General features: G+C 40.8%; 1 protein-coding gene across 4 annotated transcripts in view; it reads left to right on the forward strand.

The window, feature by feature from the left end:
- Positions 1-25,845, forward strand: part of arhgap10 (Rho GTPase activating protein 10) — a 67,915-nt gene that overhangs the window by 37,088 nt on the left and 4,982 nt on the right. For 3 of the 4 annotated variants that reach the window (XM_031277055.2, XM_031277056.2, XM_031277051.2), the window contains 7 exons: positions 2,396-2,480; positions 4,293-4,351; positions 6,931-7,036; positions 9,131-9,290; positions 12,039-12,180; positions 16,889-17,051; positions 24,597-24,698. In XM_031277055.2, coding sequence (XP_031132915.1) covers positions 2,396-2,480; positions 4,293-4,351; positions 6,931-7,036; positions 9,131-9,290; positions 12,039-12,180; positions 16,889-17,051; positions 24,597-24,698 — 817 coding nt within the window. The remainder of the gene's footprint in view (positions 1-2,395; positions 2,481-4,292; positions 4,352-6,930; positions 7,037-9,130; positions 9,291-12,038; positions 12,181-16,888; positions 17,052-24,596; positions 24,699-25,845) is intronic. The other variant, XM_031277052.2, reaches the window with a different exon arrangement.

Raw genomic sequence — 25,845 nt, forward strand, 5'->3', positions numbered from 1 at the left:
TGCTCCCTGTCTGCTCTCTGGTTTCCTGCCGTCTCCAGTAGACACCAGCTCACTTTCAGCTCTGTGTTCAGAATGACAACAAACTCAGGCAGCCACCACTGCCTGTCTCAGCTTCTTCCCCAAAACCTTGCAGCCTCCCAATCTGCCGACTCATGCTCTGCACTACATTAACACTCTACTGCGGCACTCTAAGAAGTTTATTTAAAGCCTAAATATAGTAAAAGAAACGTTCGTCTGTTGGCTACACGTTCCACATATTATTGTGAATTAGGGGACAATACAGATGCTTGCACTTTGATGTTTGCAAAGGTTGGTTCACTGATTGACCATGTAGAATAAGATATTTTCATTAAGCTGCCTCGAACGTAACTTGTGTTTTATCCCTGAAATGACAGAGATAGTACTACTTCTACACAAACACACAAACACATTCACAAACAGTTCATGCATACAACAGTTCACAGTGAGTGGGTGAAGCAAGCTTTAAACCCTGAAGAAAGACTTTGGATCCTCCCACTCCTCCTCCTTTTCATCTCTCACCCACCGACATGGCCAGGGTCCAATCAGAGAGGACAGAGTGATAGAAAAAGAGTCTCCCATCATATTACAGTACAAACAAAGAGAGCAGCACCTATTGAATGTCAGGCAACAATATAACAGGAAGAAGACTGTAAAAGTGAGCTGCATTCTGTCTATGACCTGTCCCTTGTACAGTATGTGGTGTTAGTCAGGATATGGCTATCACAGTTGCTGAGTTAGACTTCTTAGTTCTAGAAGATATAATTGCAAAGTGAGGCAAATTTGAGGAATGCTGTGAGATGTTTCCAAAGAACTACTCGATACATTCCACATTTTCATGGCTTAAGGCGGAAATGACCATTAATGTATTAATGATCTGTCCAAACATGGTGGCTCATTTATTCCAGAGAGCTGACTAGATGCCTAAAAGGTTTATGTTCCTTCCTACTTCTGTTAAATCATCTCAGTTTAAAACAGTGTCTTCAAACAACTCTTGATAACTTTAAAGGGTTAATTTATTTAAATGACCAGAAACATAGTTTTCCTCAGTGACGTCCATGGCACTGTGGCTAGTGGGCTTGCCTCAGGGTGGGACACACCACGGACACACTGTTCCTTTTAACTGTTGGCATCCACTCTGCATCTTCACCTTTTTAAAATGTTGGTACCGTTCAACAAGTTCGTAGCACACATGTCACACATCCATGCGTTGCTTTCCTTGATGATACTGCAGATTTCTACACCCATTGTTTATTTGGGTAAAGGTCAATACATGATATTTGTTTCAGGTTATCTTAGACTTACTTTAACACTCAGGTTGTCAATCCACCTATCCATAGTTTTGAAAATGTTTGATGGTCATGACATTTTCTTCTAGTTTAACAGACCTTTCTGCGTAATGGATTTGCATGGCGAAATGTTTTTATGCATCTAAGGGTGTATAGGAGCTGCAGTTCTAACTTTAGCTACTATGCTAAAGTCACCACACAGTATAGTAATGTCCCCAAGGGCTTGATGTAAATAACTAAGGTAAAATAAATTGTATATTTAAACTTGCTGCTGCTTTGTGGTTAGCAGTTTCATAATCAATGCTACTCCAACTGCTACTGCCAAAAGTTTTGCCCTTGACCTAAGTCCAAGCCTGTTAGTGCTAGAGCAGATTACAGAGCCTGTGCAGACCCCATCAATCTCAACACATACACACGTGCAGAGGCAGAACCTTAGCTACAAACACTCTTCAACAACATTTGCTTTCAAAAGTAGATATTGGACGGGCCATTTTGTGGACCGAGCAGGCAGAGAAACACAGTCCTCCTGGCTGTACTGCTAAGATGAAATCAAAAAAATAAATTTCCAACACAGACCACCTACCGCCCACGAAGTTAAAGTCTGTGTGGTGACCTGAGCCCTGTGCAGTACATGTGTCTGACTCACAACTCCTCACTGAAACATTACACTTCCACATCCTCTGTTGTTCATCCGAGGTTACTTAAGGTGTGACTAAAGCCCCCTGAATTTTCAGCACGACACAACGCTGGCGTCCCTGTGGAGCCAGTGAAGTAGTGAGGGATTAATTAAACTTGTAATGAGTATAGAACCAGCAGCCCTCTACAGGAGCTGTAACTTCCTTCCATATCCACTGGGGCTATGCTAGACCCAGAACCCCAAGGCTAGTAGCACTGCTTTTATCCTCACATGGCTAATTACAAGTGACATTTACTGTATATTATATATTTTTACTTTCTATGCTTCTTACATAAACACACAAGTCTTTGGCTGCTTAATGCCAAAACAGTAGTTAGCTGGTGCTTTGTGTTGTTACCTCATTCAGTGAATTTCCTAGTAAAGATATGTTTCATAATTGTGATTCATTCAGATGAGAAGAGCAACGAAGTGGATATGTCTACCAGCGAGGACTGGGACGTTAAGACAATAACCAGTGCACTGAAGCTTTATCTGAGGTAAGGATCAGTGGGATGAAAGACGCGCACTCACACACCGACACATAAACAAATGTTAACCATCTAGAGGTGTCAAATAATCGATTTGACGATCGATACAAAGTCTATTGGCAACTAATTTGATAATCGGTTAATTGTTTTAGTTATTTTTCGAGCAAAAATTCTGAATTATTCACTTAACTGCTGATTCTTTACTTTGTCATATGTGATTATAAACTGAATATCTTTGTGTTTTGGACTGCTAAAATGTCAGTTATAATTCCATTATTTTCTGACATTTGATGGATAAAACAATAAAATGTTAATCAGTACTGAAAATAATCCTTACTTGCATCGGTTTCTACCCAGTAAGCATTAATGATGTTGTTAATTTGCTAGTAATTTCTAAAACCTCTATTGTGATCAGTTTAATGCTTACTGTCACTTGCAACAAAACTATTTGGTTGAACTGCTGAACACATTTTGGGATTGTTAAGTTTTGTAATTTGTTGCCCTTGTACTGAGGATATGACATGAATGGACCAGTCCAGAGACACTTGCTTAGTGCATATTCTAAGTAAATCCACTTTATAGCGACCTAAGACAACCCCAGTGGTTAATGGAACATTTTCTTTGTATAGCTCTTATTTGATGATTATAAAACCACTGTTCACCTGAATATGAAACAGTCTATAGTCGTCTCTGTCTTTTGTAAAATAAGTTAATTATGCAAAGTGCTTCTGAATAATTAACCCCTTTGCGAGGTCACATTGCTTACTGTATGCCTGTTCCACATTCACCAACTCCTTCCTGGTTGACAGATAAAAGTCGCGTTTTCTGAGTTTGGAATTTGCCTGTTTTTCTTAAAAACAGTAAAAAATACTTTGATGCTTGATTGTTATGTATTTAAACTCATAAGGTTTATGACCGTCATCACAAAAAAATTGTCATGTGTAACCTGCACACTTAAATTGTGTTTATGTATGTTCATTATGCTATAACATGTTATTGTGGAAATGAACAGATTTTAAATGTCAAATTGAAAAAGCTAAATATTAATTATGAACAAATGATTGTCAGCTATTTTTTTCAATAATTGGTTACAGTTTCATTGAGAGTGCTAAAACATGCAATACAAATAACAACATCAAAGCTGTTGATGTTCTATTTAATTTCTCTCTTATTTTCACCCCTGTTACCTAAGTGCTACCATTAAATTGTAATACTGTAGTGTTTTATTTAATGTAATGTGTTAAGTGTCCACTGCTGTATAACAGTGCAGGAGCTAGACTGTCATCCACCAACAAGTATTCTGATCAGGATGTAAATGTCAAGGCCTATTCAAATGGGTAAAGATTGTGTTGTGATGGGTGGATTTTAAGCTTTAAGGAAGCAGTTTGTTACAGGTTGTGGGTCGTGAGACTCTGTCATACTCACATTCTTCTCTCGTTTCGTTTTAAACACTGTTCAAGATAACATAGCATATATTGTTATGCTATATTTAACTGTGCTGAGTGTTGCTCTGACTTGTCTTTTACTTTGTGTTTGGCCTGCTGGAATAAAGCAGGGTCAATCTCCTTGGTTTCCCTCTGAGACTAAGTACCTTTGGCCACTGGCCAGCTGCAGTGTGAAAGTACCTTCAGATGAACTTGGTTATCTCAAACGTGCACCGTCTAATTCCATCCCCTGGCCCTGCCACATTAATCATTGCTGTGTGCAGACCCTATAAAACAGTGTGCCGGCTATTTCTGTCCCCCCATGGCTCAATTCAACTCTCACTTCTCCATCCAAACCCCCCACCCTTCTTTTTTTTCTCTCTCTATCTCTGTGAAGGAGCCTTCCTGAGCCGTTGATGACCTATGGACTTTACAAAGACTTTATTAGCCTTGCGAGTAAGTTTGACCACCTCATATACCATTACTTCATCTGAGTACAGACCCTAATCAAACAGCAGTGTACATGTGTTGTATCAGTCTGAGATGGACTTTAGTTTAGGCTCTGACAATGGTTTGTTCTTCTTCAGTGAGTTATTTAAAACATGCAGTCAAGTGAAAAACATCATTACTTTCATTAACTTTTTGTTACTTTTTTACCAATTCTCTAAAGTGGGTAATAGTGGCCAATCCTCTTAAGTAAAGGATTCATAGTCTAGAGCTATTGGTCTGTGCAGTGTGTGTCTTGAATGCTGATTAGGATGTATCCACAGTTGTCTAAAAAGTGTCATTTTTTACCTTTATATCTTCTTACTTGGTTTCGGAACTGTGCACTCCCACCATCTGAGGACACTCTTGTCCTGTTTTACATGACATATATGAATATATTAGCTGTTGACTTCAAATGAATACAGTTTACCCACTCTGGTTCACCAAAAAGCCTTTCAGCTGACTTCGGCTTAGACATTATTTTGACATTTCAACTATTTTACAACACTGTGCGTCTGACATGTATTAGCCAATTAATGCTATATTTAGACGGAAATGATCTGAAGAGAAAACTTGAAATTGGCGTTGCGTTCTCACTTTTTATTCTGCGTTTAGACGAGTGTTATGGGGGGGGGGGAGATCTGCGTGCATTTGGTGACGCAAAAGTGTGTGAAATGCGATCCACCAAGTCTGTGCGCCTGCGTAGAACCTTCCTTCTACTTGTCTCCTCCTCCTCTCTCCCTCTCCTCTCCCTAGTAGCGCGAAGCGAACAACAAAAGCTGAGTCTGGACAGACGAGGAGGTGGAGTTATTGCTCCAAACAATGCACACACACGTGGCGCACACACGACACACACACACACACACACACAAACACACATGGCACACACACACGCAGCACATGGCACACACACACACACACACACACACACATACACACACACACACACACACACACACACACACACACACACACACACACACACACACACACACGGCATACACACACACACACACTCGCACAGTGCGTTTTTACCCTTTAGACGGGAATGCAACGGTGGAAGCGTTTTTAAGATTTCCACTCTGGAGGGTGGTTTCACTTTTTTGCGTTTTAAGCCCCAAAAATGGCGTCACCGTCTAAACGAAAGGCACATCTGATAAAATATTTTGTCGTTTTCACTTGCGAGCGTATTCGTGTAAACAGGGCCTAAAGGTGCTGTAGGTAGGATTGTGAAGATCCAGGACTTAGCCAAAGAATTTGAACATCGACAACTTCTCAGTCCCTCCCCCCCTTTCTGCTAAAGCCCAAACGGTCTCCTAAGCCCCTCCCCCCACAAGGGAGAATGAATGCTTGTGCATGAGCAGTGATTGACATGCAGTTAGACCTCCCCCCAGGGAGCGGTGGATTTTTGCAAATCGCACTACAGGCTGTAGGTGGTGCCAGAGGAGCTGGATTTTTTTTTAAATGACCTGCCTAATGTAGTTCAACTCAAACATAGGGTCAGTTTCAGCAAATATGACAGAAAGTTAGTTGTATAAGTCTTACCTACTGCATCTTTAAAGAACTGCCCATCTTCATCTAATGTCCACCTGTTTTAACTTGCTACTAAAAAAGTGTGGCCAAATAAGCCATTCAAGTTTAAAGCTGAAAGGTTTAAGGATAAATATGCTGTAATTGCATGCCCTCAAATTGTCCAGTGAGTGACCTTGAACAGCAAAAAGACACAATTTTCTTTTCCGCCCACATAACATAATTTACGTGGAAAATGTTTTTAAAGCAAGCCAACAAAACAAATCTTATTACAACAAGTGCTATAATTGGATCAGGTTGACATTTTTATCAGGGGCTCGCAATGCCCTCATAACGAGGGGGAAAAAATGGATTAGCAATGAATATTTTTTTGATGGATGACAGCATCCATAAGCAGCTTTTTCCATGTTTAAATCCTTGTCGTTCCCATAGTAATGATGTTTTGTGAGTCTGTGTTTGTGTGTGTGGGCGGTCAGATGCCCATGTGTGAGGAAATGTTTAAGAGATGATCTTGGGGGTTTTAACACAACCCTTTTATACGGTAGCGACGGTAACGTAAAGCTATCTCCTACGCCAGCCTAGTGGTCCCTGCTGCCAAATTCTGGGAGGCTTCAGACCATATATCACTTTCACACCTCTTCTTCACTTATTTAAACTGGAATGTATCACACTCCAGTCCTTAGGGGTGATTGCCTCTGATCATTGTGTCCGTAAAGGTCCACTAACTTTTGCTCAATTTTTAGTTTTCCAGAATGTATCCAAATAGTTTTTTTTTAGGACTTTTGAAGTATTAGAGGGTACAATTAATCTGCTAAAATACTTTTATTTGCTGTTTCTGTACCTTAACCTCTGATTGTGCACTGCTCAAATCAACAGTGTATGTAGTGTATCATAATCTCTTTAAATGTGTTGTTTGCTAATGTTTTACAGTATTCAATCACAGCTTTGTTGGCTCTTTGCCACACAGAGAAATGCTTGTAGTTTAATGCCAGTGAATGGCTGCTTCTGCATTTGAACAGAGGGTGGTAGTCCAGAGTCTCGCATCCAAGCCGTCCACTGCCTGGTCCACAAACTACCGGAGAGGAATCGGCAAGTCCTTGGGCTGCTTATGAAGCATCTGGCCAAGTGAGTGTTCATACTTCCTTGGTCATAGTTCACCCAATCTCCACCCCCCTCCCTCTCTCCCTCTCTCTCTCTATCTCTCTCAGTTCTCTCTTTCTGCTCTTCCTGTCTGTCTCCTCATTCTCACTCCACATGCTTTTTCTCTCTCTCTTCCTCACTCCCACTCTCTTCACTCCCCCTTCCCTGCTGTCACTCCATCTCCTCTCTGTCTACTCTGTGACTACTGGGTAAGAAAATTAATGCCGCTAGGATTGTGTAGCCTGCCGTACCTGTTCAGCATGCCGTTGTACAGCAAGCCAGTGAAGTGAAATGAAATGGACCTCTCAAATTAAGCCCACTCTTGAGATTACTCTATACACCCCTGGATAGACCACTATTGTGCATCACTCTATTTTTGAGATTAGATAGGAAGAAAGATTTAAGAAATAATGTTAGCTAACATTACAAGATTTTACCTCAGCAAGCTTTTTATAAACTAAATATGAGCAAATTGAAGATAAGTAAATAATCCCTCTTCCCTGAGGCGGTGAAAGTCTGGTGGATCTTATTTCATAGAAACCCGCTGCAGAATCAGCCTCTGTTAAAAAGGCAGCGCTATTGAAATTGAATTTGGATTATCCAGCGTGAAATTCTCCAGACTGGAGAGACTCGAATATTTTTCTGAAGTTGGCGTGTGTGCATGTCCTGCAGGGGAAGGAAGCAAAGCCAGAATTTCACACTCCTATCTGAAATGGTTTCAGAGATGTTATAAATGTGAGTTGTCACCGATGTTTTTGTCTTCAAAGGCATCCTTTGAAGCTATTTAAACTGTCTCTCTGCAGATGCACTGCATATCATCATATTTTGAGTGTGAAATCTCTTCACCTGTTCGTATAACTTTTTCTTCAATTTGTTTTTTTTCTTCACTCTCTTATGACCTCCTAAGATTAAGTTTCATCTGCCGAAGGTGTTCCGTTTTCACAACTGATCTTGAAGACATTTAATGAAACCTATCATTCCTTCATGTCAAATGTCATTACTGTGTTGTTAAAATAATCATAATAGCCACTGCCAGAGGTATTCATAGTTGTTGAAAAGTAAGGAAAGCCTTATCAGTGGCATGTTTGGAACTTAAACAAGTCTAGATGCACAAATCTATCATTTTTGATTTAATGTTATATTTAGTGTAGGGAATTACAAATGCCAAACTGTACATGCAGGACAACTTAATGCTTGGATTAAAGAGTATTGGCTAGGATTTGCTACAGCTTACTGTTGACAAAAATTTTAAATGTCATAAGATGTGCTAAAATACCCCATTTTTAGTTGTCATTTTATCTCAGAATGCAGTGGCTGCTTTATGAAGTCACAGTTTTCAGTGCCTCTGTGATGTGATTGACAAAATGTTGGCTCACTATAAAAAACAAGATAACTAAGAAGTGATTCACAGAATCAAAAAGATCAAGAAAAGGTTCGAAGTTATCCCTGATATGGTTGCTTGTTGTGAAATTATGCATTATAGGAAGAAACTATACACACTTGAGGGTTTCCTGAAGTGCTTTTTAGCAGAAGTGAGCCGCCTTGCCTAAAAGAAAGACGACCTTTCAGTTAACATTATAAAAACTGTTACAATTTAAGAGCACAGGAGCAATTTTACATAGCAACTGCCTTATATTTATTGAGTGAGACTGTCTTCTACTAACTAAATTGATCACAAGATGAGACGCTGCAAAGCCTGGTGGCTTACCAGCTCTTTTAAACAGTTTGCACGGGGAAAACCTGTACTGTATGTCAAGGATGTTTATCATGCAGCAGCCAAGCGATAGTTGACATTTGCCACTATGTTTGTCTTCATTTTCTTGTTTGCTCATAGACTTAATTTTTTCACATTTGTTTTAATAGGAATACATTACAGTCACAGTACAGTAGAGTTTTGCCCTGTTTTTTTCTTGTTCGTATTTAATCTATCCGTTTCCTGTTCACTGATCTCTTGTTAAATATTGACATCAAGAATGAGGTAGAATCAGAGGTTATTGTTTCTCACTTAAGTACAGTTTTATTCTGTCATAAAAAAGTCATATGTAAAACATGTATAATGTGAGTTGTTATCTTCCTCAGTGTGGCGGCTCACAGTAAACAGAACCTGATGACTGTGGCCAACCTGGGCGTGGTGTTTGGCCCCACATTAATGAGGCCACAAGAGGACACTGTCGCTGCCATCATGGATCTTAAGTTCCAGAACATTGTGGTGGAGATCCTCATTGAGCACAATGAAAAGGTAACAGTCAAGACTGAAATTTGCCAGACATGCAGTGCAGTATCGACTGTACCATCACAAAGTAATACACTTGAAACTGAACACTCCGAAAATTGGAAGTGTCTAATTTTAATAGTACTTTATATCTTTTAGTGGAAGTAATTAGTACCAGGTCTGTAAAAAAAAAAGTCTTTTTATTGCATTATGTTTTGCAGTATGATTTTCTCCCAAAATGTCGGTTTTTGATTGGTCAAATCATTACTACACTGGCTGCACTTTTATGATTCATTCTGTCATTTTGTGTGTAATTGTGTTTCCACTTGCCATCCAATTATATTTACTAAAAGCTAGACACCTTAGGCAACACAAGGTGTGACGATAACACCAAATCAAATCTGAATCAGGGGACATGACATCAGTAAGCTGCACACAGTACCTTTATGTGTATCTACCTGGGTGGTTACTTGATATTGAAGGATAAAAATGTGCAAGCAAAGCAAAAGATCTAATGTTTGGAAGTCATGGTCTCAGCACCGAGCGCCTTCTTACTATTGTTTAGAAATGTTGTATTTTTTCTGTGTAAAGCTCTTCTCTTCTGTATGTCCTGTTTGTTAAGGCTGTTTAGACTTGTGTTTATTTTACATAGAAATCATGCCTATCCACCTTAAATTCAGCTTCTTTGAACAAATGTTTTAGCAATGAAAATGCACCATATTGGTTACTTAGTCGTTTGGACATATGCGTATTAAATTTATTGCTTTCCCTTAGGGGTGTAAATCACACGTTTTATCACAGTACGATATTTTATCGATTTTTTTGGACAACGATACAATATTTACTGATATAACAAAGTGCCACAATACGTTTTCGATTCAGTTCAGGGGCCTGTGACCGATATGAGACGATACATGAGCCCATATAACACAATCAGTTACATTTATTTATATATATTTACAAAAAGCAACTAAAATATGATCTGGCAATTTCATTACTAAGCTCTTCCAGACATCTAAATTAAAAACTATTTTTTAATAAAAAAATTGAATAACTATGAAGTGGGAAAATAAAGGCGCATAAAGATGATGATATAGCCTATATCGATGTTTTCACTTTGTATCGATAATGTTGGATCGTTGATGATTGAATCGATATATCGATCCAAATCAATGTATCGTTACACCCCTACTCTATCTACAGTATTTTGAGCAGAAATAAAGTTCTCAGATAATGAGACTTGTACCGCATTAAACTTCAAGCCTTGGGACAGCATACCCTTCACCCAGATATTAATGTACAGAGGAGTTAGACAGCAGTTTAATATCCAGAATCTTTTATTTTCCCAATAGGGGGAGCCCCAAGTGCTCACACCAGGATTAAACACATTTTGTTCTGTTCATTTTCAGTAGGTTGATTATCTTTAGGTTATCATATGCATTTGATTATATTTGGAAGGTCCTTTGCCTGCCTAAACACATTTATTTTGCTTATGAGTTGTATCATAACCTGTAGTTCATGGGATCATGTAATCTCCCCAGAATGTCATTAATTGGTGTCAAACGGGGATAATTGTCCGTGTCAAAAGAGAAAAAGGTTTGAGATTAGTTTTCTAATCTGTTTTGAAGCAGCACTGCACTCTGCATAGAATCAGATGAAGCCAGGAGCTTTTAGCACTCCCCTCCAGCTTCATTAAACGGAAGATGATGTGTGTTGCAAATAATATCTCCACCCAAGCTAACAAATCTAAAATGGGGTGTGAGAGAATATAGATGCCTGGTGAAAACCAACGGGGTATACAAATGTGCTAAAACAACACCAGCAACACAGTGTACACTGCTAGTCTCTAAAACTACCCAGAGGTATCCAACACCGTCCAGGTGATAAAGGATGCAGTGTTAGAATGCAGCAAGAGCATTTTGGAAAGTACAGAGTGTTAGAGCAGGGGGAAAGTTAAGCAGACAGACAGACAGGCATTAACTTCCCTCACAGCTTAGTCCCACTCCAGACTGTTGATAACCCCAGATACCAACAGTAGACTCTGTTTTACATTCACCTCCCTCTGCAGAGAGAGGGGAGAGAGGGAGAGAGGGAGAGAGGGAGGCAGCAGAAACTCTCAGCCATATCAGATTTCTCACTTTTTCTATCTGCCTTTCTCCTCCAAACTTTCTCTCTCATGCCCCTTCCTCCGTGTCTGCTTCTCCCGTTCACACTCTGGCTCACTTTCTCTCTCTCCTCCCTTCCCTACCTCCCTCCTCTCCTCGTCTGTGATCCTTTCTGAGGCTCTGCTGAGACTTCCTCTCCTCTGCAGCCCTATTCTCTTTTAACTCTACATCTGAAGTTTATATGTAAACACGGCCCCGGTGTAAACAGGCAGTGCCAGTTGGCCAGCCCTCCTCAAGGTCCAAACCCTGTTTATTTTACTCAATTTCTCTGAGGAGAAATGTCACCTTAACTTAGACCCAGATTTCTGGACGGGATGTGATTGCGTTACATGTGGAGCTGCTCTTGTTTATTTTGGCACAAGCCAAATCTTCTCGCATGAAGTTTTTAGGGTCCAATCAATGAGCTGCTCAGCTCTCCCTAGGAGCACATGCTGTGGCTGCAAATGGCCTTTTCCATTCATCTACCACTACACAAAGCCTGTGAGTTTCAAAACCTGTTCACTAAGTGAGGTCAGTTGAGGACATGTTGCTGCTCAACACTACAGAGTATCTGCAACCACCGTGTTTTTAGTTTTGGTAAAGACTTACTGTATTTACATTGTGTATTCAGATCTTTGCAGATGCTCCGGAGTCATGCCCTTTTTCACCTGCTGCCCCAGTATTCTCTGCCCCCACAAGGCAGTCCAAGAAGCAGAGTCGACAGAATCGGCCCCTGGCTGTCTACAATCCACAAGCCCTAGACATTCAGAATGGTAAGAGACGTGCACGTGTATATTTTCACACCTCTACTGTATATATATATTTAAGGAACTGAGTCTGACAAAAGACTTATATGATCATACAGAATTAGAATGATTATATAAACCTTACCAATAAGCCATTTTAGATATAAACGACCTCACTTCAGTGCTCCAGAAAGTATGCAACTCACAAATTTATTTATTAATTTACAGAGCCCAACCGGTATCGGAGGTACATTTGTTTGCTAATTTGTGTGTGCTAATTAGTAATTCATGCTCTTAAATTAGGCAGGAATTGTTTTATTAGAAAGCATAACTGTCGTTTAAGCTAGTTGTACCTACAGTAATAAGCTGGTAACTGAGTGTATTTATGCCTGATTCCTGCTGGGCACTGAATTAATTTACGCACTCATGGTTAGGTCTGTTAGTGACCACTATGAACCATAGCACTGTTTACAGATGACAGACTGAACCTTAGTCGATTCCTCTCTTTATTACCGTGTGGGGAGATTTGCATCCACTTGTTTTTTTTGTTGTAATGCTTAAAATTAACTAACTCCTCTGATACTTGATGAAATGGGAGACAATGACAGGACCCCTCTCCTGTGCATCAGGTGAGCTGATCAGCTGACCTGGTGACCCAAACAATCTAACTCCAGCAATTTCTGATCCAGGGCCAGACAAATCCCTTCCCCTCCATACAAAAGGAATCTAAATCTGCTTACCAGATTGCCTCTCTTTACCTCCCTCGCTCCAGATTTTAGCACGGGGTATTTTAATGTCAGGGATAAAAGGCGTTATCCTTTTAACCTTTGTGTCCTTCATATGAGTCCCACATAATGGTTTTAAGGTAAGTTGTCTCGACATTTCAGATCAGTTGTGTATTTGTTATTGATTTGCTTAAACCTGCAATATCAGATTTTTTTATTATTATTTTTTTGGCTACTTTTTTTTTTTTTTCTTTTTAAGATTATTTTTTGGGGCTTTTTCCCTTTTATTAAGTAGTGACAGTGGATAGACAAGAAAGGGAGAGAGATGGGGGATGACATGCAGCAAACGGCCGCAAGTCGGATTTGAACCCGGGCCGCTGCAGTACTCAGCCAACATGGGGCGAACGCTCTTACTGGGTGAGCTAGAGGCCGCCCCTTTTTTGGCTACTTTAAAAAAAAAAAATGTTTTAACCTTTATCCAGGTAAGTCGATTTAAGAACAAATTCTCATTTGCAACTACGACCTGTCACATTCACACAGTTACACATTCATACTTGGAAGCTGCCCAGTAAAACCACAGTCTGATCTGCTGGCCACTGAGCAGCTCCACTGGAGCGGTTGGGGTTAAGGGCCTTGCTCACGGGCACCTCAGTGGTGGTAATGAAGGAGGGGCAAGCGCTGCTCTTTCACTTTCCCCTTCCAGATTTTATCCTGTCGGACCTCCCGGTCACAAGCTCGCTTCTTTAACCTTTAGGCCACCATTGCCCCACTTGGAGGCAGCGAAAACGAGAAAAACTCTTTAAGTTGATAGGGTAAACAAACAGTTGCGGAGCTACATTATATAATTCATTTGAAGTTGTGTTTCTGTATTCCTGGCAAATGCAAGTCCAATATTCACTCTCTTTTAGCTCTGTTTTGTGGGCTCTACCAACTTCTGAGGGAAATATTTGGCTTATACGCAGGTAGTCTACAGTGGGTTTTTAGAGTGTTCTAACTGAAAACAGCTGCCTACTGCAGCTGAAAACGATGCTATCAGAGTGAACCAGCTAAACAATAACCTGAAAATCACTATAAAGCTCCTTAAGGCCAAGTGGAGCGGCAGATTTGGGTGATATAATTAGTAAGCGATTTGTAATTTTTGACAGGGGGTACGAACCTGGTTTGTTTCATTCACCTTGTCCAGCAAACCGCCCAGTGAACAACTTAAAAAAATAAAAATAATAATAAATATGATTTTCAAAGGTCCTTAGGCCCGTTTCAGAAAGCAGGTTTAGTGAAAACTGAGTCTGTTAACCCTGAGATGAGAGAAACTCTGGGTTTTCCGTTTCAGAAAGGGAGGTTAATCAAACCTGAGAGAGAGGGGTAACTCCAGCCCGTTTCAGAAAGAGAGGAAACTTAACATCAGAGTTACTATGGTAACAGAGTCTGTGAACCTAACCTGGTCGGGAGCAGGTTTTCTTCAATAAACCTCGAGTTTCTCTCAGTCTCCTCCCTCTGACACAGCGCTCTTTCATTTCCTCATTCATTCATTCAGTCTGTAGCAGGTGCATTTTAGCGCAGTTTGTCATCTGCATGAATAAAAAAAACAGGGTTGGTTTATTAACTCTGTTAGGCAGGCTAGAACAGTTTTTTTCTCGGACATGGCATGTCCTTTTGTTGACGATCTTGTTGATGAAGAAGCTGTATTACTTCGTAGAGAGTTAAACGTACGTCGGGAGATGATAGGCCCCGACTATAGATGTATTTTTTATTTCCAGATAACTACCTATTTGAGCGGTATCGTTTTTCTTCACAGTCCATCACATATGTACATAACCTTATCCGTCATCATATCACTAACGTCACCCATCGTGGACATGCTCTACATCCCAGCAGGTTCTTTGTGTCGCATTACGTTTTTTTGCAAACGGCAGTTTTTTTTACAACACTGGTGATGCAGAGCGTATTAGTAAAGCCACTGTATGCAGAGCCGTCAGAAGAATGTGACTCGCTCTGAAAAGTTTTTTAAACGTTTTTGTAGTGTTCCCTGGACACAAACCAGTAAGAGACATTAAAAAGGAGTTCCACAGTATTGCAGGTGAATGATGTAAAATCCTTTTGAAATAAATTATTTTAAAATATAAATCTGTTAATGACATGGTGCTGCAACCTCAGATTATAGGTTCAATACCACCCCACCAGTTTTCACCAGTAATATTATACTTGTGATTAAATATGAAATTAATACACTATATTGGAACTTACGCATTTACTCTAGCAGCAATTTTCGCCCACGCCAATTCTCGCTCTTTTGCAGCAGCAGCCGTGTTGCTTTTTTTTTTTACGAAAATCTACGTTCAAACTCACTGTATGTGCACATGAGTATTTCCAGTTCCAGAGGGGTAAAGTACGGCGGCTGATTTTTTTTGTGGTTGTTGCCATGGTGAATCGTAGTATCATAGTTCCATTCATGCTGCCTTTTTATAGTGGTGGTGCACGTGCTTAACTCTGAGTCAACCTACTCTTGAGTTGGTTGAACTAACTCAAATCAGCTGTTCTGGAACCGAAAACTCAGAGTTTCCCATCTCAGGGTAAATCAACTCAGAGTTCAGGGTTAGACTCAGACTTTGTTAAACCTACTTCCTGAAACGGGCCCCTGCGCACCCATGGTCCACCCACACAGGTGTTTTCATTTATTTTGCCTGTGTGGTAGCCTGACAAGCCAGACGACATCAAGATGTTGGGTCTGGGAACTCACCATTGACAGGGCTCAATCCGAGGGGCGGGATAAACGGTTGTCTTTCAAATTCCCTCTGCACGTAATAGGATAGCGCTACAACCAGGCAGAGCAACGAAGAAGGTAGCGGAGCTAGTTGATAGATTAAACTTTTGCTGTATCCGGTCGGCAAAACTCCGGACACATCTTCCTTTCTTAAGAATGATTTTTGTGCCGTTCTTTGTTCTTTTCTCAAAGAAAAGCTTAAGTCTTCCAGAAGACCGCTGTTCTCAGCAGCAGCAGCCATAAGCCTGCCCACCGACTCTATACACGATGTGATTGGCCTGACCAGAGTTTGGTTTTTCCAGCTCTCAAGCCAACGGAGAGTGCCTAAACCCCCCTGGCTGCAAATTAAATTTGCTGCCGCTAGGGTGCGTCTAGATTTCTAGGCTACCTGTGTGGGCCACTTTCTCAAGATTGTGTGGGCGTGTACAGACCATGCTTGATTGACACTTCCCTCACCCTCCTGTGAGTTACACTTTCATTATTCTTATTGGTTCATGAAGTTTGGTGACCTCACATAATTCTCAACATAGCACCACCCATATTAAACCTGAGCTGAGGTATAATTAATCACAACTGAAAACATCTGTGTGGATGTACAGTACAAAGCCTTTAAATAAATGAGTTTCATTCCGTTAAGGTGAAAATCACAGTTTAAACTAAATACAACAAACAAAGTGTACAGTACAACAGACCCGTAATGCCATGGTTACATGCTATTGTTCATCTAGAATGTATAAATATTGTGATTACATTTGGTAATATTATAATTAAGCCATAAGCCCAGCACCAGTTCAATTCAATCTCAATTAAATATGGGCTTTTGGTTTAAGTGCTTTGATATGCGTTTGCTGGGGAAAAAGAAAAAATGGTTCAAACAAGCTACTTTTTAACATTAACAGTTGCTTCAATGCCTCTCCCATCTCCCCGAAGCAGGATCTTTGCTTGACAGTAAAATTGAAATAAAAGAGCTTGGATCTCCCTAGTGTTACTTAGGTTCCTGTCTATGACTGCAAAAGTATGTTATTATGAACAATACAAACTTGGTTGCAAGTCTCGCCTGTTTTGACAGCAGTTTGATTTATAATCAATTCCCTGTTGATGCAGCATTGCCTTATGTATTGATAAATTATTCAGCTGTTTTATCAGGCAAGCTGTCATCAGTAAGCTGGAATAGGCTGAATGTTTTATAGTAGAATAAAATGAATAAAAAGGTTCAAGTAACTAAAACTTTGTTTTTTTTTAATCCAAATGTCAGCAGTGGGAGATGGTTCCAGCCAAGCTACAGATGAGACATCAATGGGCAGCAATGAGTCTGTATCGTCCCAGTCGTCGTCAGCCTCAGCCTCGGAGATGCCTGAGAAGAGTGACCATGTTCCCCTTAGCAACAGCCTCAGCTCAGGCAGCAACTCCGGGTGAGTGGTTCATTATGCTGAAGCCCCAAATCACCACTACACCACCTACAATGCAGGTTTTGGTTGGGAATCAAGTAGACATAAATTAATCCAAATGGTTTATTGCTGTATTGTTTAGATAATATTATACTGTAGATCCAAGATGAAACCTACAGAAGCAAGGGACTCAGAAAAAAGTTGCAATTACAAATCCGTCTGCTACTTCAGCACCACGGACAGCACCATAGATTTATTAATGCTCAGTAAGCCTACTGATCTTTCAGAGCCATGGCTGGGGCCATAGATTCTAACTTGCACAAACCCCAGTCAGATAAAGGATCAATGAGCCAGACTAGACTAACTAACTGTCCAACTAAACAAACCCTCTGCCCCTGCACTCTCTCTGCTACCGGGGGTGTGGGGGGTGGCAGGTTAACAAGGGGCATTGCTTACAAGGGGGATGGCATCCCGCCTCAAATCGCCTACTACTAGTACACACTAGTGTTCGATTTAGGCATGTTGTAATTAACTGGTCTCTGCTTCCAAAACACGGTTGTTAGCCTGATAATCAGACTCAGTTGCCATTTTGTTTCACTTCATTCATTCTCTATATGAATCACTGAACATATTGGAGATGGGGGTGGCAAATCACAGGTTTGGAACCAAGCTACACAGCTGTGACTTCAAGCAAGTGCACTTTCACTACACAGGCAAAATACAAGTGTAATGTAAAGCCATTTTTTAAAGTAGGAAATAATTACTTTTCATGTGGTTGATTCTGTGGTGGCATTGTCATAATTATTGTGATTGTTTGCAAACAGTAGTAATGTTAAAAGTATTATTAGTATTCTAGTTATTAGTCGTATTAGGGACATTTTACAGTTAGATTTGACTAAGCTAATCAAGACTATCAGCTCCACACAACTCTCTCTGTATTTCTCAGCATAGCTGTGTTCAGAAGATTGTGTCGTCCGGCGACTTTCGTGCGCAGAAACTCGAGTGAAGATAATTACCTCTTCTGAAGAGTCCAACATCATCATTTTTAATCCAGCTGCGTGGAGGAGGGGTGGGGGCTGTGCGCGATCACGGAAGGCTTGTATCATGTGGACGCGCCAACATTTTTGTTGTCCATATTTAGAATTCCTCATGGGGGCGACAGAAACTACGTACTATAGCTTTAATGAAGACCTGAACTGCCAGTTATGTTTCTAATTGCACCAAAATAAGATGATGAGTAAATTATTCCTATGTTAACCATTAGCACACTCAATAAGGGCCTTACAATAATGTCTCTTAAATCTCGTTCCCTCTTCCCTGGGAGATTATTAAATCAGAAATGCATCTTGCCCTCATTGTAGAATTACTGCTTGAATACTTGTACTCCTATATAGCATCATAGTAGCAGTTACACTTCACTGCACTGTGTGGTTGCGGTGCAGTTCTGTCTTTTCCACCCTGGTGAAAAGAGTATTTAACAAGGATTATTATTACTAACAATAATCGATATTTGAACATTATGAATTGACTCACAGCACTCACAGCAAATAACCATGTCAATTTTTAATGTGAATCCTTCAGAGTTAATAAAAAAATAAAACAATAGATTAAGCAATAGTGCAATTAATGTTTAGTCTCAGTCCCGATGTTTATGCTATTAGTCAAATGTCAGCCACTGTTTGTACTTCTCTCTCTGTCTCTTGTACTAATACTAGATGGAAAATGCTTCAACAGGGCTTTGCCTCTCTCTGGCTTCTCCTTTCTCTCCTCACTCTCTCTACTAAGTCCTTGGTCCTTTTTGTTGTTTCCAGCCCATGACTTGTCTTGAATGCTGATGTGAGAGATGACTTATTGGGTTATGCTGCAGATGTTAGACTCACTGCTGTGTCATGTCTACAGATTCACCTTGGAATAGACTTTTTTTCCCCCTCATTCACTGTCCCCTTCTCCTTCTCCATCAGCTGAAAAGAGCTGTAAAATAAAAACAAATCCATCTCACAACTTGACACAGGACAATGTGATTCCTTTCTCACTTTGACCTCTGTGGGTATGTGCCCACCTGTGTGTGTGTAGGCATGTGCGTATCGTGCATTTTTTCTCTAAATTGCAGGATTAGATGAGCAAGGCTACAGTATTTTACTTATATAACCAACTCCTCTTTTTTTTCCTCTCCTGCGGGTATTTTTTTGCACTTTCCCACATATGTGGCATCATGTTGGAGGACGGAAGAAGCAACCAGGAGGAGGTCGTAAATCTCAGCTCTTATTTGTTTGGGAGACAGGTGGCCGTGCGTTGGCCGTGTAAATCGTATTGACATTGGGGAGATATTCATCTTGTTTACCCTTATAGCCGCAGCCCCTGTCCCTTTATGAAGACTTGCGCCATATGTCACAGGGTGTCGCCCTGGCTTTGTTCACTCATAAATCTTAGCATGTGAGATGGTAGAGACCTGTTAGCACAGCACCTCTCTGGCCTGGAACCCAGGGATTCGGCTTCAGTCCTAGCCAAAAAGAGCAGTAGGGAAGGCAACTGCTAGATTACTTCCAGCCACTCTCAGAAATGTATTATCTGCATTCTGGTGTGCTCAAAAATGCACCTGGAAAACAGCACATTTTAGTCGGTTTTCTGCAGTATAGCTGCAGCAAAATCTGCCTGGTCATACACTAATGCATCCTGACTCACTATATCATGCAATGCCTCTTTGTGGACTGTGGCATGATTTATTATCTCCGTCATTTTCGATGTCTTGCCTCATTTCTCCTCTTCTCCCTAAATTCAGTCACAGCGTCTCCCAGTGGTACTGTTGCCTCAAGTCCTACCCGATGAGGTTACATTTGTTGGCCACTTTTCCTTCCTCTCCCCTGCTCTACCTCCAGCCATCCATTGCTCTTGCTGGCAGACAGCTGTGGATCATAAAATGGTGGATCAGAGCTTATTTCCTACCCACCCAAACTGGCGGTGAATGGACCTGCAGCTTGGCTGATGGTTTGATCCCACTTTCTACTAGAAACGCTACTAAATCCCACCGCTGCCCTGCTTCCTTTAATAGAAAGACAGTTGATAGCCCCGCTCATCCCCGTGTTAACTCCACGCCAGGATCAACAAGGCCTGGATGCTTCAGGGTGAAATTCCTGCAGTAATGAGAAGCAGCAGTCCACTCCTGTTGATGAATTTCTCCCTGCTACTAACCTGGCAACGTGGGGTAATGTGCGATAACCCTGATGGTTGTAATAATAAAATACCAAAAGATCTCTAGTTGCACTTCACTTTGGAATTCGATGCATGTTTCTTTTTTTATTATATCAAATCTCTTGCATATTACGATATGTATGCCTGTAAAAAATCCTCACAACCTAATATTCTTAAACTTGTCACACTTTTTATGAATATTACTAACATCTCGAGAGGGATTTTTATGTGGGCCTCACATACAGTGCATTTTCACACGAGCCCCCATTTACTGTATTTAATCATGTTTACAGAAGAAGCTTAGCTAGGCCTGTGATGGGGGGAAAACAACAGATGAGCAATTCAAAGCATGATGCTATTTTTGTTGAAGAGAAATGGTAAACGATTTCCCTCGGTTTGGCTTAGCTATAATTGTGAAAGCAATTTTGGGATGAATCCATTTACCTCTGGTACATTTAACAAGTTTCTAGGGCAGCCATGTGACATTCACTGATTTTCCCTAACTGTTCATTCTATAATAATTTAGTTATCTGTTTATTTTAAAGATCTTCACAGATCTGTATAATGCTCTTTCAACTGAAATAAGCAGCTTGATATGTTAAGTTTTCTCAACTATGTGTGTGCATGCATTAGATTTAATGCATTAGATTTTATGGTATTCAGGGGTTTGGTGTGTATCTGAGTGGGTTCACCTGTAGGTGGGTGAAGCGTTGGTGCTCCTTTGCTCTCCCTTCTCTTGGCTGTGACCCAGGCAGACAGTGGTTATGCCTGGGCCCAGGTTAATGAGTGGATTTGCTGCACTGCAGCGCACTGTCCCCCCATGCTGATGTGGAGCAGCTGAGCACCACAGTGGCCCCACACTGCTGCAGAGCTATAAATCACCCACAGTCAGGCCAGGCCCGAACGGAACAGCCACTTCTGGGGATGAACAAGCACACTGAGAGGGAGTCAGGGGAAGGAATAGGCAGAGGAAGCGATACAGAGGGGGGAAAGAAAGTGTGAACCCAGTACCATGTGCTCACCTATGTCTACATAAGATCCCCTACCATTTTCCCCCTTAAGGACATCTTTCTCTCTCTCTTCCACCAGTGCCAACGTAACCACTATTCACAACATCCTCTCAACCTTCAGCCCCTCCCCAGCTGTTCCCTCTAATTGCCTTTATTAACGTCTCTATGGGAGCGGCAGCTAGGAGAAATTTGCTCATTATGCACTGTATTAGCACTGGCCCTGGGGCAGGCATGGAACACAGAGGGATGCCTGGCTTAGACTCCTGCTCGCCTCTGCTCCACTCTGCTTTTACCAAGACCCCTACCTCGATCCTTTAGGTGGACAATAGACTCGTTGGCCCTGACACTAGCCAGTGTAAAGCACAGCTACTACTGTAAACGGAGCAGCTTATGGTGAGAGTGTTGGAGTGTTATTGTCTGAGTTTACAAATACAGAAGTTATATACAGTACATTCCTGTAGGAGGTGAATGTACATAAATGGTGACAAATTAAAGGGAAAATCAACATAAAGTGGAACACTGTAAGCCTCCAGGATACTTATCATTTATCCATCGGGACGTTTTATTTTTTTATATTTTCAACTTCAAGTGACAAAAGTGTAATTTTTGTATCAATGGTTTTGTATCATTCTTTTGATGTCACTCTTAGTGGTGGTTGCACACAGATCTGTATTACAGTTGTTCTTTTGTCTGTTCTTAAAACAAAAAGGCAAACAACTGGACCACATTTGATTATTCCTTCAGAATCCGCATTACGTTTAATTCATGACTGTTTGCGTCCCTTTATTCGGAATCCTCTTCCTACCAATACTGTCGACGCAGATTATTTTGGACTGAGATTTTCTTTGTTTCTTTGTTTGTCTGTCTGACCTGTGTACTTTAGACTAGAGCTGGGCGATATGGAGAAAATCAAATATCACAATATTTTTGACCAAATACATCAGTCGATATTGCGGCGATATTGTAGGATTGACTATTGGTGCTTTCCCAAAATATTAACACAATGAGAGTTTTGATAAATAATCATCAATAATGTGGATATAATGACTAAGTAGGTAAAGGCAAATAATAGAACAGCTAGAACAGTCTGGTAAGTTCAGAAAATTACATCACTTTACTGTAATGCAACCTTTAAAGTGCCCATATTATGAAAAAATCACTTTTATTTTGTGTCACGCATACAAACTTTGAAAAAAACCATCCATGCTGTTTTGAGTGAGATGGGACGGGTTTCTGAATGTGTCCTGCCTTCAGTCTCTGGGTGAGCTGTTCAAAATCTGCACGGCTTTCTACGTCACTAGCCGAGACGAGGGGCCTAGGGGGCTAACCATTAGCATAGCTAGCATGCTAGCTCGTTCTCAATGGCAAAACACTGCTACAACACACACAAATTCTTACACTTACATGTCCCTGTTCTGCAGGTATTCCACACAAAGTTGGAAGTCCGCCCTAGTTTAGAAGAAGTCTCCCGGCTAATCCTGCCTTGTACAGGCCGAAGTTGCAGAAACAGCTAGCTAGCTCATGTAATCCTTACCTATGTGCGACTGACAACAAAGATGTTACAGAAGTTGAGAGGTCTCACTCTGTAGCTAAAACAGAGACCTGAACACAGGGTGAAAATAGGAGCAGCAATGTGCAGTACAACAAAAATATGGTGTTTTTTGAAGATTAAACCATGTAAACCTATTCTGATACAATCTCAAATTACAATTATGAACCTGAAAATGAGCATAATATGGCCACTTTAAAACCAGGAAAAGACAGCACTTGTGTCACATCACTATCATTTCCAAAATTTAGGACTATATCTAGTCTCATATATCAATTTAGATATATCAATATATTGCCCAGCCCTACTTCAGATAAGTTGACAGGTTGAGCCAGTTAGTTTTAGGGCGTTTTCACACATACCTCATTTGGTCAGGACTTTTCAGTTTGATCCGAACCAAAATTACAGGTGTGAAACCTTCCCCCGGAAGGATCAAAAGACCAAATTTTGGTCCGATTAAAAAGAGGTGGTCTCGGTCTGGACCAAACTGAACCATGGTTCGTTTATAGGGTGAAAGCATTTTTTGGATGGTTCGGACTTTCGGACCAAATACAAGAAACTCTGGCAGGCTCTCCTTGTGTTACAAGACCGGGGAAGCTCCTTTAAGGAATAGCTTGGTGCTTAGTGTGTAGGCTACATGAGAGAGTGAGAGTGACGGTGAATGCGCTCAGAGTAGACCGCTGTCGGCTATCAGAGCAGAGAATACATCAGCAGTTTATTTGTTAAGTGGTAGTAAATGTACAGTGTAGGTTTCCGTTTGTCTCTGAATAAATTCTCCAGAAAGAAAGTTCCCGTGTCATGCTTCTCAATATCACAACAAAACAAAAAGAGCCGCGGCAGTAGGGGAGAGCAGCAGTCAGTTGAAAAAACTCTGACACAGAGAGAAGATACGAGAGGATAGGATGCCCGTCTACAAACCAATCAATTATAAGTATCTGGAGACGCAGCTCACGTATGTGATGACGGTAGGACGTAGTTTTGTCACGTATAGATCTTTAGGGCGCTTTCATAACTGCAGTGTGAAACTAAAACTTACCGGATCAAATGTATACAATGTAACAAAAACATGAACCTTGGTTCGGACTTCCATGTGTCAAAACGCCCTTACAATATTGTTACTAGTTGGCTTGAGATATGGAGCACAGGAAGTTTCGAAACAGAAGGTTAAATACATGTATTTGTACGAGTTTAAATGTCAGACCTTCAAATTAATGAATCAAAGTTTCTCTTGATAACCTTTCAGGTTAATATGGACCACTGTTGTCCTTGCTATTGGGATAAATGTACAGCCTGCACACAATGGGAAATCAAAGTGCGACCTCCCCTTTTTGTAGCTGCTGTAGAATAGAATACGATGGAAGTTGTATTCGTTTTTGTGTGATATATTACATTTAAAAAATATTATAGTAATCATATTCTCTCATTTCTGTGCTGCATCATTTCTATTTTATTAATGCCTATGACTTCAATTGACCCAAGTTTGCAATGATTTATTTGCTCTTTAATTCTGATGTGCAATGTCACAGATGTGGCAAAACATCTGGAGGCAGCTAGTTAAAATGATGGTTGTGGATGGTGTCGAAATCTACCACTGACCAAGCTACAACCCATTGCATTTTTTCTTTTGAATTCCCACCATCACAAGTGCTCTGGATCGGTGTAGAAATGTATTCTCACCTTGTCTCCATAACAACAGGTCTATCTAAAGAAGACATAGTGGCATTTGAGGGGAAAATGCTACGCTACGGTCTAAAGTGCAAATATGCCATGTTTTCAGTCAATAGATAACACCATAGGATCTGTGTGCTTTTTTATCTACAGGGCCCCCACAGCAGGAGCCTCCTGCTCCAATACTGGAGCTTCAGGAGAGAGCCAACCTGCTTCCACCACAGCTGCCTCTGAAAAAGAAAAGCCAGAGGAGAGGTAAGACAGGGTTCCCTCTCTTTGGACTATTTGCCTGTGTTCTGCCAACTGGATTTTATAAATGCAGTTGACTACGTTTTTCCTGTTTTTATCTCTGTTTCGTTTAGTCATTTTCACACTCATCTTCACTAAATGTCACACTCTGGGATTCTTTCACTCTCGCTCGCTCGTCTTATCTTGCATGTTCACTCAACAAAATCACCAACTCCCTCACTCGTCTAACATCTACTTGCAGCCTTGCACATCGATATTTTCCCTGACTTTCTCATATATTCACCAGCCCTTAATTTGGTTTACCTTTGAGGGATCTTAATGCAACACAAGTATCAGCTACAGCAGGGGCAGCAACCTTCTTCCCTTTCAGTCAAACCCCAGATACGCAGAGGTATCTGAGCGAACCCGATGGGACTGTGTATACAGTCTTCCCATTACACTGGTCTATAGCTCTGCTTCCTTGATGCTAAATGATGAATTCATTTTCCGTGCTTTTCAGATGTTACTGAGGAAATTATAAAACGCTCGGTCATTCTGTGGGCAATCCATTCATGTTATTTTCATAGAAATGCAAATCCTCATTTTTTCCAAATGCGGTTCCACGAGAGTGCGTTCTTCCAATTCTGAATGCAAGAACTCGGCTGAACATTGTTGTATTGACAACTCTGTGACCACAAACTTTTTTTTATAGTTTGTGTATCTTCTTTCTCCTCTCTCATCCTACATTGTTGCTGCTCTGCAGAAAGAATATGAAATATTTATCAGGGCATCGTGTGTTGAAGGCACAATTTCTACATGGTAATTTTGCTGGCATTCGAGATAACGGTTTGCTATGGTGGGCAAAACAACCTTTCTGTGGAAACGTTTTTTATGTTTTCCGGAGCGCAATGGCATAAATATGCCTTTTTACTAACGTTTTCAGAGCGATGAATATGGTTTTCTTTGAAGGTGCTCTTTTACATCAAACTGATTTAAAATGCAGCTTCTAAGCTCACAAATGTATAAAAGCTGAAGCACCACAGAGAGAATTTTTTATTCTACCTCTGTTTGTGTGCAAACCTACTTTAGAGTCCCCCTGCCACGTTTTAATTATCTCACCATAGATGGGTGTCTGCTGGGTGTGCCACCTTTTCCGCTGGACAAACCTGCTACA

This window comes from Sander lucioperca, chromosome 4 (assembly GCF_008315115.2).
Source record: "Sander lucioperca isolate FBNREF2018 chromosome 4, SLUC_FBN_1.2, whole genome shotgun sequence".
NCBI lineage: Eukaryota > Metazoa > Chordata > Actinopteri > Perciformes > Percidae > Sander > Sander lucioperca.